At 38.7% G+C, this 20,290-nt stretch overlaps 1 protein-coding gene across 4 annotated transcripts in view; it reads right to left on the reverse strand.

The window, feature by feature from the left end:
* Kpna1 (karyopherin subunit alpha 1) overlaps nucleotides 1-20,290 on the reverse strand; it is a 58,614-nt gene that overhangs the window by 25,208 nt on the left and 13,116 nt on the right. For 2 of the 4 annotated variants that reach the window (XM_039088121.2, XM_017597922.3), the window contains exons 2-5: nucleotides 19,630-19,763; nucleotides 14,672-14,779; nucleotides 8,470-8,569; nucleotides 4,217-4,311 (exon numbers count right to left, since the gene is read on the reverse strand). In XM_039088121.2, coding sequence (XP_038944049.1) covers nucleotides 4,217-4,311; nucleotides 8,470-8,569; nucleotides 14,672-14,779; nucleotides 19,630-19,758 — 432 coding nt within the window. In that variant the 5' untranslated portion in view covers nucleotides 19,759-19,763. Of the gene's footprint in view, nucleotides 1-1,401; nucleotides 3,274-4,216; nucleotides 4,312-8,469; nucleotides 8,570-14,671; nucleotides 14,780-19,629; nucleotides 19,764-20,290 lie in introns of those variants that run through there. The other 2 variants (NM_198726.2, XM_039088122.2) reach the window with 2 other exon arrangements.

Here is a 20,290-nt window from a genome sequence, read left to right on the forward strand (position 1 = left end):
CAGAAGGCAGACTCGAAGTTCAAAAGAAGAGGGGCTGGAGAGATGGCTCAGCAGTTTACAGCACTGACTGCACTTCCAGAGGCCCTGAGTTCAACTCCCAGCAACCACATGGTGGCTCACAACCACCTGTAATGGGATCCAATGCCCTCTTCTGGTGTGTCTGAAGAGTAACTGTACACTCACATGCATAAATAAATAAATATTTTTTTAAAAAGTTCAAAAATAATCACCAATTACTATAGAGTTCAAGTCAAAACAATTTGAAAACTCTGACGAAAAGCGACCTGGAAAGAGTAGTTCTATGTGGATACTACAAATCCAAGAGAAAAACCATTGCAGTCAGAGTTGGATGAAAAATCACACTAATACCCTGCTACCATAAAGAGCATGCTAAGAGTTATCGGTGGGGAAAAAAAATCATTAACTGCCGCTTCACACTGCTGACTGATTTTAACATCAAAGGTCTCTAAGAAAAATGAGAATCAAAAACATACTCAGATAATTAAGACAAAAAAACAACTGCAATGATGATTAGGAAAATGGAAGAGTGATCCACACCTGAGCATGGATGATAAACAAGAGATATGCTTTTGAAAGAGCTAATGTGCCATAGTTACACTTATATTCATTACATAATAATCATAATGGTAGCCATCTTCAAATGCAAAGGACATTCCAGAATGAAAGCTACAATGGGATACAGCCATGTGTGTAAGAGAGATGAAATGAGAAAGACAAAATTCACTTCAGGAATGTAAGCCTGCTAATGTCAGTCACTATCAAATGTGTTTAACATGCAGGAATATTTTTTTTAAACTTGGATGTGAGCTACCTAGATGTTATTTCTTCATAGTCTGTACTACAAACTCCATTTCACTTAGACAGGAAGCTTTATTTTTAATATTTCAGCCTTAGATGCTAGATTAGAATGCAACCAGAAAGAGATAGTAAAACAGGAAAGCTCAGAACTAATGGTGACTACAAATACATAAAGATATGATAGAAAGAAACAATAATAACTTAAGTAACTGTGCTAACTCAAGAGAACAGTAACCTGAAAGGTGAAAGGGAGAATCTAAAAATGTTATAACTAAGAGAAACACAAGATGAACAAAATCATCACAGTCTTAGCTTTCTGTTATCTTATACTAATATATTCTTAGCAGTCCAAAAACTGCACCACAGAAACCAGCCTACTGTGTAGCTACAATTGCTCATAGATCATTGTCCACTGATATTTTACCCAGGAACCTGCTACATAAGAACTGACTGCTACAATTGCAATCTGTGTTCTTCAGGATTGAGGTTTTCTCTCTGTCCTCTTTCTGAGTCTCTACCTTCTGGTGCTCAGTTCCTTTAATAATAAGGAAAACGAGAGTCCAAAGCTGAAGTACTTCTGACCTCCTATCAAGTTTCCCACTCCAGGTTGAGGTACGCCTGGCTCCCTTTCTCCATTTGGATCAGGACTCTGTTGCTGGCCACTTTGCCGGTTCCACTCTGGTTCCTAGCAAATGCCAGGCTCACCTGGAGAGCAAGTGAAAAGAAAGGCTCACATCAGAAAAATAAACCCAGGTTATCAAACTCTGCAGAGAAGAGCACCTGAGGCATCTGAGCAACCGTCCAGGAAAGGTGGAGATCAGTGCAGATGGGAGGGAAGAGGGTGAAGCTTACTGCAGTTTATCACACTAAGTTTCCAGAGGGGACACGAAAGCCAAGAAAGGGGGAAAACTAAGCCAACTTCATTCAATGTTACAACTTTCAGAGAAGTGCCATCTAATGTTTAGAAGCAGGAAGCAATTCTATCTAGATATTTTAATATGAGGTTGGGCAACACAGTGTCTCAGCACCGCAGAAAATAGTATAAAGATGCCGGGCCTGAACATCTCAGAGAGCAGACCAGTCTCGCACCAAAGGTTAGGGGAGTCACTACGCTTGACCATACTCAGAAGCTAAGTAGCTGCCTAATTCCAAAATCTAGATTCTACCCAAATTCACCTCCAGTTTGAATGGCAAGAGAGTATCTGGGTAATGATGTCCAAACAAGAGGCATTTTAAGCACCCTTATTTGAGACACTCTACTAGTTTGAGTAGACAAAATGGTAGTGAGGTTCACTAAAGCTCAATTCTTTAGCTATGGGGTAAAAAAAAAAAAAAAAAATCAAACTTGGCCCTGGGATTTATTATTTAACCATCTAGTTTCCTCTGTGCCACATACTACCAGTGTCTTTCTGAAAGAGAAATGGTAAACCCCTATCCAAAATGAGCTACTCCCATCTCCAGAAAGCAGGCAGGCACACATACACCACCTTACATTTAGTGCTCTCCCCTAGCCACAAGCTTTCCAGAACGTGCCTATTTATTTGAAGCCATAGTAGAGCAAGTATGTCTCCCTGACATACACAAATCTCTTACTGCTTTAGAGGTGACAGGCGCTACCCAGTACTCACACAGAGAAAGAATACTATGCTGTGCGTCACAAGCACAAGGAAAAGTGGATACAACAAGCACAACACTAGCCTCCTTACCTCTCAGGCTTAGAGAGTTAAGGCAAAAATTTATAAAGTGATCACTTGAGAGGAATCATTTTTCAGTCTTTGATCCCAAGGGTAGAATCTAGAAATTTAGATAAAAGCAAATCAGAGCTTAAAGATGTTCACCTAAATTCTAACCAATTATGAGTCACAAAATGATTCAGGACTTTCTGTGTCAGCCAGGAAAGGGAACTGTATATGAACAAAGAATACTGCTTTTAAAAAGTACAGAAGAATGGAAAAACAGGGAGATTTGTTTCTCAAGGTTTATCATTTTAAGCCTATTTTGTTAGTGTACTAGTAGGTCTCTATAATCATCTAATAAAAACTGCCAAACTGACAGTATAACTAGTACTGTTCAACTATACTCATTCCCAGAGACTTTAACAAAATAGCTCTCTTCCCTACCTCCCTTTCCACAAACCATTTCAAATGATAAACTGCAGTAAACGCCTCTTTGGGTCCCTCTGATTCTCTTGGCAGGTTGCTTAGGGGCTCAGGCTCTGTTCTCTGCAGTGTTGGTTGTCTGGATTTCCTTTTTTCTGAGAAAAATCTCTCTTTCCTTGCTCTCAGTATAAACATGATTTTTCAACTGTCTGGTGATTCTGGACTTAAGTGGAGACCAGAATTATAATACAAGAGGCAGCAAGCAAAACAGAGTCTTAATTCAAATAAACACAGGGATTGGCAAAGGTCAAACTGGAGGAGAGAAACTGATGGGACAGGGAAGTACTCTACCTTTTCTGGATTTCTTCCTTCTCCTCTAGAAGAAATTCACCACTGTAATAAAGATGTAAAATAAAAAGAAAGATGGAGCAGAAAGAGAAAAAATATGAAGACAAAGCATTAAGACTCAAGAGTCATATGCAATGGCCTAGCCAATAAGGAGCCTGGGACATGGACTGCCACTATAAAATGCCTCAGTCTCGAGTAGACATTAACCTTACTATTGGCATTTATTTCTCCCATCTTGTGATCTACTTGTGAATTAACCAAACTTTATAGCTGTAGGATATCTCTAAAAGGTCTGAGCCCTTCTTTGGTGAGAACTTATAGGTTATAGGTATTTGTCAATAATTCAGATATTAAAGGAATTTCTACACATACCAAGGATGTGTAGCTACTGAACAATCAAAATAGTAGCAAAAGTTTAATTTATTCAGTAATTAAAGTAGTATTTTTAGATTGTAGACACTCAAAAGACTGTGAGCTTGACAACTGACCCCTTATACTGTAAAATTTATTCAGTCATAAGGTGGTAAGTCTCTGTACAGTACACTATTAGAAGGTCAAACGTAAAGCAAAAAGTTTTCACGGCAAAGTTTCATTGTCAGATCTTTTGGTGTAGGAGGAGGCTAAGTTAAGACCTGGTCTGATTGCTAAGTTTCTGGCAGTCTATGTTATGTATACCTCTTGAGAGACACAAGTAGTGTTGTCTCTTGTCTCTGTCTCTCTCAAAACTTTACATAGCTTGCATAGGCTCCTGTTATGTAGACTCACTGCTAAAATTCAAGTAAGATACAAATTCTGTGAGTATGGACTGGAACTTACACAGTAACAAACTTATACAAGCAGTTTACAAGGTAGTTACCACCAATACCACTCTAAACAAATACGTCTTCATACAGAGTAAAATAAGTAACTGAGAAAGTTTTCTAGAACAAACAAAATGAGAATATCCGCACCTGCAGTGTACAATTTTCTTTTCGTTTGAGGAACTCCACAAACCTGGCCACTACTCCTGGTGTGTTGATGACTTCATCAATAGGAGGATTAGGTTCTGTTTCCCCATAAAATAAAAATAAGAGATCTCAATATAATGACTTTATAGATCAAAGTTAGTCACAATACCCCTCTCTTCATTCCCGGGCCATCTCTCATTAAAATCTATCCCCCAAAAAAGGTCAAAATTGAGTCTGGTCACTTTAAAAGTAGTGTGGCTTGAAAGACATCATAAAAATATAAGCTTTAATCCTGAGAATAAAGGAAGGGAATAACTCTTTGGTTACTTTTTGCAGTACAAGGGAAATCTCTCATGTGTGCACCCTCAGAACTGGACCTTGTATGTTAAGCAACTAATTCTTATCACTGAAACATATCGCCAGATCCCAAGAATTCTTTTTTTTTATTTATTTATTTATTATATATAAGTACACTGTAGCTGTCTTCAGATACACCAGAAGAGGGCATCAGATCTCTTTACAGATGGTTGTGAGCCACCATGTGGTTGCTGGGAATTGAACTCATGACCTCTGGAAGAGCAGTCGGGTGCTCTTAACCGCTGAGCCATCTCTCCAGCCCCCAAGAATTCTTAAAATTAATGCCTCTACTATTGTTATTCTCAACCTTTCTAATGCTGTGCTCCTTTAATACAGTTTCTCATGCTGTGATAAACCCTAACCAAAAAATTATTTCATTGCTGCTTCATAAAACTGAAGTTTGCTACTGTCATAACTCGTAATGCAAATATCTGATATGTAATTCCTGTGAAAGAGGATCATTTCGATCTACAGGTTGAAAAACTTCGCTGTTTTAAGAAACTCATAAAGAGGGCTGGGGATTTAGCTCAGTGGTAGAGCGCTTACCTAGGAAGCGCAAGGCCCTGGGTTCGGTCCCCAGCTCCGAAAAAAAAGAACCAAAAAAAAAAAAAGAAACTCAGAAAGCAGGGGAAATCCAACAGTCAACTATCATCAGTATTCTGATATACTTTACTCTGGTAAAGGTTTCAGTTTCTGCCTAGAGAATCTGGATTACAAGATTCTCAATGCACTTACAACAAGAAAGTGCCAGCAAGAATTCATTATCACTTTGATTTATGACAATGAGTATAAGTTGTCATTTAATAAATAATTCTTTTTTTTTTTCCAGAGCTGGGGACCGAACCCAGTGCCTTGCGCTTCCAAGGCAAGCGCTCTACCACTGAGCTAAATCCCCAACCCATTAATAAATAATTCTTAGGTGAACAGACAGAAAATATCAGATAATCAGACCAATAACTTCAGATTTTTATGTGTATGTAGTAATGCCAGAAAAATACAGTTAGAACAATACTACCAGGGAAATCTTCGGCCAGCCTTATTGTAAAACAGTGCAAACCAGGCGTGGTGACCCACACGAATAATCCCAACACTCCAAAAGTGGAGGTGGATGTGGAGTTTAGATGATTCTCAGGGCGAGTTACAGGACGGCTGTAACTACACTGAGACTCTGGTTTTGTTCTGACTAAAAACTTAAACAGTTTAATGCTGGTTTGGAAGCATGACCTTTGCTTGGTTCAACATTTTTATCAATCACTCATACATAACAAACTTGGTAACACTGAAGATATATTAGTTAATATTCTGAATTACAGAAACATTGTATAAAAAATGAAGAATAGAATAAAAGCAACCTTTTAGAAGATTGGTTGTCAGTACAGAAAATACACCCCAGGCTTTGTGTGCATCGCAGGCAAGCAGTCTACATTAAGTTACTTCTATGGCCACAGCAGCTGACTGTTTTTATTTATACTTTAAGATATGTTACCCAGGTCAGCTGAGATTCCCACCTTAACCTCCTAGAGTGGTAGACAATTTCACAACCATCTTAACAAATACATATTTTTTGTACATATTTTAAATTTACTTATTTGTTTCTGTTTGTCTCTCTGTGTGGACCCATGTGACATGGCACACGTGTGGTGGTCAGAGAACACCCTACAGGAGTTGGTTCACACCATGAGGGTTCCAGAGACCAAACTCAGGCCATCAATCTTGGAGCCCAAAGTCTTTTATCAGCCTGATGGCCTGCCCACTGTAGTTGTTTAAAGGCTTTTTAAAAATTCTATTGTGTTTATTGTCCTGATTAAACTGTCAACTAGACAGAACCTAGAATTATCTGGTAAGAGAGTTCAACTGAAACATTGCCTACATCAGATTTACCTACTGGAGAGTGTCTTGACTGTTAATTGATATATGAGGACCCTGCCCACATTACATGCAGCACTTTTCTCTAGGAGGATGATCCTGAACAGTCTGAGAAAGCAAGCTGAACCTAAGACTGACTGCTAGCCAGTAAGAGGATTCCTCATAGCACACCTGCTACACATTTTAAAAACGATTTATTTATTATGAGTACACTGTAGCTGTCTTCAGACAAACCACAAGAGGGCCTCAGATCCCATTATAGATGGTTGTGAGCTATCATGTGGTCGCTGGGATTTGAACTCAGGACCTCTGGAAGAGCAGTCAGTGCTCTTAACCACTGAGCCATCTTTCCAGCCCCAGCCCCAACCCCCCCCCCTTTTTTTGCTATGAATTGTGTTCTTTGGCATGAAATAGCAAAACAGGCCTGCCTTCCATTCCTCCCTTTACTTCCTTCTACAATAGACTGTAGGCTGCAGTGACTTGGTCCCCATAAGTACTGCACACATGATCACCTGGTCCCAAGTTAATGACTATTTGAAAGGATTAGAAGGTATGCCCTTGCTAAAGAAAGTATAGTGTATCACTGAGGACAGGCTTCAGAATCATGAGGTTTAAAACACAGCATGAGCCCTCTTCCTCTCATTGGTTTGAGATGTGAGCTCTCAGCTGCTGCTCTAGTCTCCTAGTGCACACCCCTCCCTCCCTCACCATGAATTCTAACCATCTGAACCTGTAAGACCCAAACAAACAATTCCTTTCAAGTCTTAGCACAGCAATAAAAAAGTAACTAAACCAAATAAGCCCTTTGTCCCTAAGTTGCTTTTGACCAAAAACCTAAATCATTCAAAACTGTAGTTTAAGAAAAGTTTTTTTGCTAAAAAAGTCAGATGCATAACTATGCCATAACCACTACTGCTCTCTTAAACTGACATTGAAATGGACAGTCTTCTCAGGACAAGAAAGCAAATCTCTTGCCATCAGTTTCAGTAATAAACACATCTAGAGTAAACATTCTGGCTATTGCATTTTAAGAAGGAAGCTGACAAGGGGTTGGGGATTTAGCTCAGTGGTAGAGCGCTTGCCTAGGAAGCGCAAGGCCCTGGGTTCGGTCCCCAGCTCCGGAAAAAAAAAAAAACAAAAAAAAAAAACAAAAAAAAAAAAAGAAGGAAGCTGACAAACTAGAATACACGTAGGAAAGCAATGGTCATAAAATGGAAAAGCCATGCTAAAAACGGACACGATACAGAATTTTACCAAACTGTCATACTAAATACCACTTTTTTGTTTTGTTTAAGATGTATTTACTTACTTACTTACCTAACTTAAATGCACTGGGGTTTGCCTGTGTGTGTGTCTGTGTAAGCCAGATCCCCTGGAACTGGAGCTACAGAGAGTTGTGAGCTGCCATGTGGGTGCTGAGAACTGAACCCAGGTCCTCTAGAAGAACAGTCAGTGCTCTTAACTGCTGAGCCACTTCTCCAGCCTTAAATACCACTTCTTATATGTGTGTTAAATTATGATGGTCAATTTTTAATGCAGTTATCACCTCTAGCTATAAATACTTTTAATAATATGATTTTAAACAACCATAATTTAATAGTATGGTTCATTATTTATTATCAAGACTTTAATACTGCTCAGAATTATTTTTACCTGCCCAGAGTAACAAGTACATACACCAATTCATTCTAATTATACAAGAAGGATTTTTCCTATTCCATAATAAATCTACACTTAACTTTCAGTGGTAAAATGCTAACATTAAAATCAATAATTACTATTCAAGTAATTTTTTATAGAGAGCAGAGCTTTTCGATTTCAGTCACCATAAGCTATTATTACTTACTATGAGGTCTTTTACATAACAATCTCAAATCAAAGTAATTTTCCCTTCTGGTAAGATCCCATAAATAAGAACGGAAGTATTTCTACTTATAAAACACATTCCAAAAGAAACCACAGAGGAACCCTGTAGAAAAGAGATTATGGACAAGGAATAGATTACACAAAGATAAAATGTACTCAAGACTTACCTTTTGAAAGTAGTTTCCTAAATTTCTGTGTTGCAGAAAGCTGCTGTTCTGGGCTATTGGAGAATATCATCTCAGTCATGTCAGAGGTAATGACTCCCCCCTGGACCATAGACAAAGAGCAAATACAACACAACATTAACCTTAGTTCAGGAAAGAAAGACAACATAAAATGCCAACAAATTAATAACACATTTTTCAAAAGTTATACAAGTAAATAAAAATCTTGAAACCCACAACTGCATAGCATGATATGGTCGGACTCTCTATTACTAAGAACTCTGTGATAGCTGGGCAGGGGTGCTGCAGGTCTTTAGTCCCAGAGCTAGGGAAGCAGAGGCAGGCAATCTCTGAGTTCAAGGCTGGCCTGGTCTACAGAGTGAGTTCCAGGACAGCCAGGGCTACACGGAGAAACCCTGTCTCAAAAAATAAAAAAACATTTTAAAAGAAAGAAAGGGAGGGGGATGGAGGGAGAGGGAAGGGGAGAGAAAGGGGATGGAGAGGGGGAGGGGAGGGGAGGGAAGGGGAGAGGAGGGAAGGGGAGGGGAGGGAAACAAAGAAAGGTAGGTGCTGGCAGTAAGAAAGCCATTTAAGCCATAATGCTGTAAGCAGATGTGTTAGCACTATCCACCTAGCTCAGAAAACGTATGGCTATTATTGCTATCAAAACTAACTATAAAAAAAATTTAAAAGTGGAACTGGAGAGATGGCTCAGCAGTTAAGAGTACTGGCTGCTCTTCCTGAGGGCCCAGACTCAAGTCCCAGCACCCACAGGACAGCTCACAACAGCCTCCAGTTCCGGGGGACTACCACTCCTCTTCTAGACTCCCTGGGCGTCATGAACCCAAGTAGTGCATAGACATAAAACAGACAAAACACTCACATGCATAAAATACAAATATTTAAAGTTTCTTTTCATGACCTCTAAATCTAAAGCAACTGCTCCATATATCTGTTACATTAGTCATTTCTATTCTATTCCTTTTTTATTTATGAGACCAGATATCATACATCTCAGACTGGCCTCAAACTCTCTATGTAGCCAAGGGCAACCTTGAACTTCTGATCTTGCTACCAATTCCTGAGCACTAAACTTATAGGCATGGCCACCAGGCCCAATTTATGTCGAACTGGGGGCTGAAACCCAAGGCTTTGCAGGGAAAGCATTCTGCTACCTGAGACATCCCACAGCCCTAGCCATTCGGTCACATACCAAACTCCTATTATTACTGGGTATTTTTCCTAGTTATTTGTTAATATCTGAGCTTCCAGATTTCTGTAATCTTTTTTTTTTAATTTTTATTTTTTAAATTTATTCCGAGACACAGGGTCTCATGCAACCCAAGCTGGCCAAGGGTGGCCTTGAACTTTTTTTTTTCTCGGAGCTGAGGATCGAACCCAGGGCCTTGCGATTGCTAGGCAAGTGCACTACCACTGAGCTAAATCCCCAACCCCTGTAATCTTCTTGAAACCCAATAACACTAATTTTTGTGTTTATTTTCCCAACAGATATATAGTGACATAAAATTGTACATATTAATAGGGTAGCATTAATATTAAGTATTTCTATGTACATTAATCACCACTACTGATGGCAGTCATGCAAGAAATGTACAACTAACACTCAGTAAAGGAGGTGGTAGTGATCTTGCAGAAACCAGACTCTAACCACTGCAAATTCAAAAATTAAGTCCTTAAAGACTGATTCCTGAGTAAACTAGTGTTTAAGGGACCACTACATGTCTTCATATATGAAAAATATGTACACCTATGTGTACATGATAGTGTCATATATGGTAAACAACTGTCTTTTTCTACCTTTTTATATATCCTCACTTTCAGATTTATATCATGGTATTTAAGTTACAAGACATCAAGAAGAAGAGTGATCATTACACAAAGATGTTTGCATCCTCTTCTAGGGAGAAGGTTGGTTACATAAAAGCTATACCATTTTAGATGAAGGCATGACGTCTTTATCTTTATTTGAAGCTCCATGTAGTTTAAAAAAATGTATGTATGCCTAATAAATAAGGAATAGATTCTGATAGCTAATTTTATGTGTCAACCAGGATATCTAGACTAATATTAAATGTTACTCTTAAGTACTTTAGATGTGATTAACATTTAAATCAGGACATCTGAATAGAACAGATTATGATTGCTTTTCCTAACGTGGAGTGAACTTAGCTATAAGCCTTTCAGACTGAGATTTCCAGAAAGAGAGAATCCAGTCTCAGACTATAACAATGCTTCTTGAGTTTACAGCTTGCTGACCTGCCCTCCAAACTACTTGGTCGCTAGCTCCCATCATAAAAGTCCCTCTCTTCTTCCCCCTCTCCCTCCCTTTCCCAGCCCCATTCCATGGTTCTTTCTCCAAGAACACCACGTTCTGAAGAGATGGCTAAGCAGTTAAGAGGATATACTGCTCTTGCAGAAAGACCCATTTTGCTAGAACTCACGTTGGGCCACTCACAAGTATCTGTAACTCCCATTCCAGGGGATCTAATGCTCACTTCTGGCCTCCTCAGGTACAAGTATGTACCAGAGAGACATCTTTTAAAAACAACACTACTGCAGTAGTTGTTGGAAACACTACTTTAATAGTTGGAAAGACAGACAGCCCGTCTGTGTGTCTGTCTGTCTTTCGGTGTCATTCTTATTGACCTTGAACTCACTCTGTAGACCTAGCTTGCTTTGAACTCAGAGATCTGCCTGCCTGCCCCTCCGGAGTGCTGGGATTAAAGGTATGCACCAGAGAAACAGATCTTCTAAAGGCCTAAGAAAGGTTTATTGCAAACGGATTAAAATGTTAGCCACAATTTCTATCTTTGAGGAAAACCCAATCCCTCTTGGCCTAGGCAAGCTGTAACATTCCCCACAGAAGCCTTACCAATCCCTTAATACATTCTCATCAAATTAATGTTTGAGACCATTTGTGGAGCTGGGATGCAGCTCACTGACCAAGTTCTTCTAGTATATACAAGTTCCTAAGTTAATCAATAAGACACAAAATTGTTCCAATTGTTTTCTAAAAAAATCTGGGATGGGTATACTTCTCAGTCAGAGTTAAGTGCTATGAGCACTCTGAAATACTTCCTTAGTTATAGCTACCTTATATATAATCTACCTCAAGTTCAGCACTCACCTATATGTATACACTTTTATATTCTTACCCATTTATACTTAGTTTAACATTAACCTCCTATTATTAAAATAGTCCAAACTGTGCTCTACATTGAGTATGTTTTGTTTTGTAGTATGAATATGGCTTGAATTTATTTTGAGACATATGTATAACTTTGGACCCATTTTCTTTTCATCTCTCAATTTTAACGGTTTCGGTGTTGTATGCTCAGAATGGTACATTAGTGAGCCTATGTCTGTTACTTGTGATTTATTTTGGAGTTCTCTCAGTTCATTTTTATTAAACAGATGTAATTGGTCAGTGTGTCATCACTTCATCTTGGGTACCAATCTCAAGCTAAAGTGCATCACCGACACTTAAGCTCCACTCTGTTCAGAGTCCATTCACCTCAGAGGTAAGTTTCTTTCTTTTGGGAAGAAGTAGGGTGGGGGTAGAGGATTGAGACAGGGTTTTTCTGTATAACCCCAACTGTCCTGAACTCAATTTGTAGATCAGGCTGGTCTCAAACTCAGAGATCTGCCTGCCTCTGCATCCCAAGTGCTGGGGGGTTAAAGGGATGCACCACCACCACACTCTAAATTTCTATCCAAGTAAGTTTCAAGAACATGGCCCCTTAACTATTATTGTATCTTTTTTTAATATTTTTTATTATTGTCTCTTAAGTTCAGGCCTTATCTGCTCCAAAATTTATCAGAATATAAAACTTAAATGCCATTTTTACCACGGAAAGCACAGTTTTAAAGCAACGCTATAAAAAAAAAAGCTCAGTTCCAGTGAGGTGCCAGTCATAGATTAAAAAAACATAAACGCGGGGCTGGAGAGATGGCTCAGCAGTTAAGAGCACTGACTGCTCTTCCAGAGGTCATGAGTTCAATTCCCAGCAACCACATGGTGGCTCACAACCATCTGTAATGAGATCTGGTGCCCTCTTCTGGCCTGCAGTCACATATGCAGGCAGAATGCTATACGTAAAATAAATAAATAAGTATTTAAAAAAAAAAACATAAACGCACCATTACCAACTGAAAGGCCAACCTCAACAGTCTACACAGATGTAATCCTAACCATGCGATCATGGCACCGGCAACGCCGTGGAGAGAATAAAACAGTCAGTGGCTTTGGGGGAGATAAACAGACGAGTTCCAAGACAGTAAAACTATGTAAGATCCTAGTAAAAGAGGACCCAAAAATAAATCTCAGGACCCAGGGGGGAAGGTATGTTAACAGCGGCTCACTAACTAACGTACCACTCTGATGATTGGGCTGAGGAAGGGAGACGCTGTACACGTAGAGAGTCAGGGTACTACAGGGAAAGCTTGTGGTTTTGTTTTGGTTTGGATTTTGCTTTTCATTTTTTACTGTTTTGCTGTGAAGCTAAATATTCTAAAAATTTCACCCTATCTATTAAAACTTTCAGAAGCAATAATACCCTGTCAAATCTTAACGGAATCTTTTTATATAAACTGGAGAGCTGTGTAATGACATAAAACATAACAGTGTATCACATGCCACCATTTGTATAGAAAAAGGGGGAAATACTTGTTTTCTTTCGCACACAGAAGTTCTCATAAAGAATAATAATGAGTGAATATTAATGACTACTAGGAGAAGAAAATATTTGGTGATTGAAATAGCAAATACAGGGCTGTTTTTAAAAAAAGCTATATGCAGAGTTGGGGTGTGGCTCAGTGGCAATGCTGTTTGTCTAGCCTGAAAAAGGCTGAGTTAAATCCCCACTACCACAAAGATGTATGCATGTGATTTTTTTAAACTATATGAACAGTTCAAAATAGGGGCCTGAAAAGATGATTCAGCAGTTAAGGGCACTTGCCATTCTTGCAGAGGACCTGAGTTCAATCTCATCATCAACATGGCAGCTCACAGCCACCTATAACTCTCAATCTAAGGAGTTCACACCTTCCTCCAGCCTCCAGGGGCATCAGGCACACACACATCAATACACATGCAAGCAAAACACTCACACAGGTAAAATAAAAAACCTATCTTTACAATGTATAGACTGTCCATGCAGTGATGGTGCAAGCCTTTAATCCTAGCACTTGGGAGGCAGAGGCAGATGGATCTCTGTGAGTTCGAGCCCAGTCTGGTTCAGAGTAAGTTAGTTCTTGGACAGTCAGAGTTTCACAAAGAAACCCTGTCTCAGAAGAACAGAAATAAGAAAAAAGAAAAAGAAAAAAAGAAAAGAAAAAACACATATACTAATTGCTCATTATAAAAGGATTTTTAATGACATTTTCATAAATGCATAGCATATTTAATATAATTAAAATTACTTAATTATGATGCACAGACACTCAACAGATCTGATCCATTTCTGCATAATTTCTGTATCTTTTATGCAACCCCCAAGAAAGTTGTAACAAAACTATCTGATACAGAATCCAGTTTTTCAAATGTATGTTGGTTCTATGATGACAACTCTGGGGAGGGTGCCCATGCCACAGTTGCATGTGGTGGTCAAGACAAGGGAGTCAGTTCTCACGCTCCACCACCACATGAGTCAGAGAGTGAACTCAGGCCTTTCGCACTGAACCCTCTCACCTTTCTGTGCTTCCTATGATGTACTTTCTGTACAGCATACGCCCTTCACTGTATACATTATAAAGTACAACGAGATGTTTCAACACGTGTGCTTTATAGTTTTGTTTTGTTTTAAAACAGTATCTATGAGGTCAACGAGGGCCCGGAACTATCCTCTTTCCTCAGATTCCCCAGTACTAGGATTACAGACATCACCATGCCCAATTAACTTAACCTTTTTTTTTTTAAAGATATTTATTTATTTTATGTATGTGAGTACACTGTCACTGTCTTCAGACACAGCAGAAGAGGGCATCAGATTCTATTAGAGATGGTTGAGGACCACCATGAGGTTACTGGGATTTGAACGCAGGACTTCTGGAAGAGCAGACAGAGCTCTTAACTGCTGAGCCATCTCTCCAGCCCTAACTTACCCTTTCTATTAAACTAAAAAAGGAAAAATCCCAACATCTCATCACAACACCACCAAAGAGTTCTTTTTACCATCATACTTACTGGTGCCATCTCCATGTTATTTATCTGGGCCTCATGAAAGCCACCATCAGACATAACTTCTTCTTCTGTTTCTTCTTCTGCTGTAGCAACATTTCTTCTCTTGAATAACTGAAAAGTATAAGAATGTTAGTCACATAATTTTAACACAAAGGAATTCAACACCTTTTTAGTTCTAAAGCTTTGTTTGTGCTGCCTTTAGTGTGTTTCCTAGTGAGAAAGACTTTAGAATTCTTTCTCTACAACCTTACAGTTGAATCAATTAACTACCACACTATCTATGCCAGTTCTCAAGAGAAACCTGATACTGCATGAAATAAATGTGGTGGTGGTGATGATGACGACGACGACGACGACGACAACAACAACCCACAGGGATGAGAACAACTTTGGGCATGTTGAAGCCATCTCTTTCAACACCTGTTTCAGGCAGAAGGCAGTCTTAACATTTCTTCAGGAAAAAATGACAAAGACGCTATCAAACGCTATCAAAATGATCGGACACTTCATCTTAACAGTCTTCAAGGACAGTGTATAGAGGGCTCTAGAGCTGTCAATCTCCAGGAGTCAATGACAGCAAAGGATGACTATATGAACAGTGTCTTTTAAAGCCTCATTAATTTTCCGAGGCAATACTTTATATTGTCTATGTCTTCAAAGCCTACTACTAAGCTTGCACCACTCGTCACAATCTGAACTAGCTAAAAATTAACTGTAACAAGTGGCCACCATATTGGACAATCAGCTCAAAAGTTTAGGAATGCGGAGCGATAAAAGCAGTGTCAGACGCAGCTAGACCCTGAAACTCTACAGAACACACTTTCAAAATTACTGGTTCAGGTGATGTCAACCACCTATGCAACTCTGGATAAGGACTAGGACAAGGAATTTATAAAATGCTTAGAATGGAGCTGGGCCCTCGGGAGAGAGAAGCATATCAATCTTTGTGAGTTCAAGGCTAGCCTGGCCAGCCAGAGCTACACAAGGAGACTACCTCCACAAAAATGCTTAGAATGGTACCTGGTACAGCAAATATTCAAGAGTTAACTATTATCCACACTTCAAAATATTAATTGGTTCAGTTCACTAATTTAGAACTGTGTAGTCATTTACAACAAAAAATTAACATGCTAATTTTCCTTGTATAGTCAATAAAATTTTGCAAACTAAAAAAAAATATGACCTTTCTATAAGACACAGAAAAGTGACAGAGTGAGGCTTTTCCATGCCTGTAACCTCAAAAATAAAACCCTGTTGTGGTGGGTGTAGTGGCACGCACTTTAATCCCAGCATTCAGGACAGAGGAAGGCAGGACTGCTCTATGTAGACAATTCTAGTCCAGTCAGGGCTACATAAGCAACGTAGCCAGTGCTTACAAAAAAAGAAATGAAAGAAAGAAAAGAGGAAGGGGAGGTTATGGTAAGGGAGGGAAATATGTAAATTACAAGGAAAGAAGACACAAGCTAGCAAAGCTTTACACACACTCAGAAATTAAGTACAGCAGGAGAGTTTAAAAGGAAGAAAAGAGCAATCAAGATCATCTATAAAGTTTGCTGTCTGATTTCAAAGAATTGTTTAATTAAGCCTACCACAATGAATAATTTAAAAAAAAAACAACATTTATCATTATAGACTTCAGAATTGGGAGAAATATATAAAAAGAAAATAATATACAAAGAAGCAACAGTAGCATTTGAAAACCAGTATGAAGGAAAACAGTTTCCATATTCTAAGAGACTCTGCTTGAGGGGCTGAGGTAGAAAGACTGACAAGAGTTCCACAGTCTACACAGTGACTACCAGACCGGTCAGAACTATCAGGCAAGACCCACGTCTCCTTTTCAAAAGTCTACTCTACAACTAACTGCAGCAAAAGGATGAAGTTAATGCTTCTAGAAAAGTGGTCCTCACATGTGAGTCTCCACCCCTTTGCGGGTCAAAGGACCCTTTCACAGGGGTCACCTAAGTCCATCAGGAAATACAAATATTTACAACATGATTCATAACAGTAGCAAAATTGCAGTTACAAAGTAGCAACAAAAGAATTATACAGTTGGGTTCACCACAACAGGAGGAATTGTATTAAAGGGTGGCAACATTAAGATAGTTGAGAGCCACTTTTCTAGAAAACACATGAGATTAACCACTGCTCTAGAAAACACATAAAATTAAGGAGAAAGGATAATTATAAGAAAAGGTAAGAAATTCCCAGTAAAGAAGTTTCAGTACAACAACTACACAGCAAGTCCACAGGATAAGCAATATTATCTGACCCAAGAGAAAAAAATTATACTGGGGAAGGAATATCAATACCCCCCCCCAATACTTAAGCCAAAAAATTATCTGAAAAGTTTACAAATATAAAGTTAAACTAAAAACCAACCTAACTATAGAAGGGAATGATTAAATGTTAGACTAAATGTTAAAACACTGACTGCTCTTCCAGAGGTCCTGGGTTCAATTCTGAGCACCTACCTAGTGGTTCACGACCACCTCTACTTCTAGTTCCAGGGGATCTAAACGAGCTTCTACTGTCTTCCTCAGGTACCAGGCATGTACCAAGCACAGACATACATAGAGACAAAACACATACATAAAATGCAGAAGTAAAATATTTTTTAAAGGGGTGGAGATGGCTCAGTAGTTAAGAGCATTTGTTGTTCTTACAGAGGACCAGCCATCCCAAGTTCATAGTCCCACATGGTGGCTCACAGTTCCTCTTCTGGCCTCCATGGGCACTTTCATGCACATAGTGCACATACATGCATGCAGAGAAAACCCATATGCATAATGTATAAATAAATCTTTAAAAAAAAAAAAGAATAAAAACTCCAGAAAAAAAAAAGTAGCTCCTCAATTCCATGATGGATACTGCATACACACAGGAATACAACTGTACTACTAGAAACAAATGGGAAGACTGGAACATCAGTAGACATTTTAAACTCACCAATATGGAGGAATTACTCTCAGAAATTTAACATCCACAAGATTTAAAATCATCTTACCTAGGAAACTGCCCATTTATTTTCAAGTTCTTTAATACTACTGGGCTCTCCTACTGTGTATGCCAGTCGCTCACAAAGTAGGACTGTAAAAAGAAAATGTAACTGCCCAGACAATCATGGTTGGTTGGTAGGTAGGTAGGTAGGTAGGTAGGTAGGTATGACTACCACATACAGAACCAATTACCAGAACTCACTCATAAGCCAAGCCAACTGATGGGAACACCAACAGTCCAGTTTTTTTTCAACCTGTTATTCCAGAAGATACTTCTTGTAACTAAAACTGTCAAACAAGCCTTTCATTCTGTATCAATCTGGTTTTTTTTTTTTTTTTTTTGAACTTTAGCAGCAATATCCTATGACCAAATCACATCAAGTCAGCAAGAATCTGTAATTCAGTAAATAATAGGTTTTTCTGTACAGGAAAATGTTTGGTTCAACTGTCTGAGAACTAGACAGAGATCATTTACACACTGTACCTATACAATAATGTTAATTTCTACTCTACTGGAAGGATGGTGCTTTTCCAGATAAGTGACAGAGCAGCTAGGGGGACCAACAGTGCCAAATGAATTCCTGTTTTCCTGACCCTCCTATCTTACAAGTCAAGCATGAAGTACTAAATAGTTTAACAGTTTATCCATACAAAACAGAATTTATGAAGTGACAAAGTTAAGATTTCTTGTGGGGGGAGTCTTTGGCTGGCCTAGAACATCCTCTCTCAAGACCAAACTGGCCACCAACCTAAAAATATATTCTTGCCCCTGCTTCCCAAGTACTGGGATTAAAGGTATACCACCATACTCAGCTCAAAGCTGAGACTGTATCTTAAAAAGATTTATTTATTTTTATGTCTATGAGTACTCTATCTGCATCTACACCTGCATGCCAGAAAAGGGCACCAGATCCCATTATGGATAGCTGTGAGCCATCTTGTGGTAGCTGGAAATTGAGGTAACCACTGAGCCATCACTCCAGCCCTCAAAATTTTAAATAGAACAATATTCCAGAAAATTCAGATTTTTATACAATAAATATGGTAAACTTCCAACTATAACAAATGCTTTTAGTCAAAAGTATGGTCATATTTGTCAATTTATATACTATGGGTGCTAAGCTTCTGCTTTTAGCAGTTAAGTAAATAAGAAAAAAGTTTTAACAGAACTGAAACATGAATAAGCTATCACAAAAAAATAAGTCACTAAGGTGAAAAACTTTTTGACACTGACACAAGGTTGCAAAGAAAAAAATCTTTACCTACTGAACCAATTGCTACCCCAAGCTTTGTTTAAGACAGTCTGCAACCTGGGTTGTCCTCAAACCAGCATCAATATCAATGTTCTTGCCTCAGCTTCCCAAGGACTTCAAACTGCAGATGTGAGCTGCCGCACCTGCTTTTCCCTGAGCATTTACAAGTGAGACTGAGTCCTCTTCCTTCCAGTACATTTTCATAAAATATAGTAATAATTAAAGGCATCCATGAGCTGGCTTAGTGGCACTTACTACCACCTGGGACCCACATGGCAGACAGAGAATCAACTCCCACAAGTTGTCCTCTAGCTGCTCCACACCCTCGGCTCCAACATGTCTACTCTTACCCTACCACACACACATCATGCACACACATTAAATAAATGTAATATTAGTAATAATAATTCTATTACTATTATTCTAAAAGCATTATCCAAAATATACTTTTGGATAGCATATACTGAGAAAAGAAAAGGTGTATTCCCTGAAGTTATACTTCAAAACATTAGGTATTAGAACTGTACAAAGAGAGACACAAAGAAGCCATAGCACACTGATGACAGTCACTCAGGTTAAGGTACGGGTTTATTAGGTTCATAAGCCCTCAAACTTTGTTTAACTTCAAACTTCTCAAACATCTGTCATCCGAGACTTCAGTGACACATGCAAATCAGAAGCACACTGCACTTTGAGAGAGGTGACCGACCTGTTCTTCCCTTTTCTGCTTCCGTAACTGCAGTCCTTCTTCCTCCCTCCTCCTGCGCATCTCATCAGGATTCAGAGATTTGTTCTTGTAACTTTTCAGGCGAAAGTTCTCTTTTCCTGGCGTGGACATGATTTCTAGAGGAAAAGAGAGGAAACAGATGAATTTTAAGAGTTTTATTATTCAATGAGCTCAGCTTTTAACATACATACATATATACATACATACATACATATTTTACACACACACACACACACACACACACACACACACACACACAAAACAGGCTCACCAAAAAGGTTATTTTCAAATTTTATTCACGTGTTTGTTAGGAGGAAGGATACCAGCGCACTGTATGGCGGTCAATCAGCCTAGCCGATGGAACTTGTATTGCCAGTCTTAGTGACAAGTGTCTTACCTCACAGTTCCACTTTATTGCTAATAGTTTTATTAAAATATTCAACTTAACAGTTCTTACTATATTAATGGGTATCTACAACCATTACCAGATTGAACCTGAGTATTTTTATCACCTTAGAAAGAAACCTGATTCATTTAGCTATCTTATTTATTGTAGACATTTTATAGAAACAGAATCATGTGACATGAAATCTTGACAGGTTTCATTTAGCCAAATGCTTTTTTTTTTTTAATATGTATGAGT

Source organism: Rattus norvegicus, chromosome 11, assembly GCF_036323735.1.
Source record: "Rattus norvegicus strain BN/NHsdMcwi chromosome 11, GRCr8, whole genome shotgun sequence".
NCBI classification, from domain to species: Eukaryota; Metazoa; Chordata; class Mammalia; order Rodentia; family Muridae; genus Rattus; species Rattus norvegicus.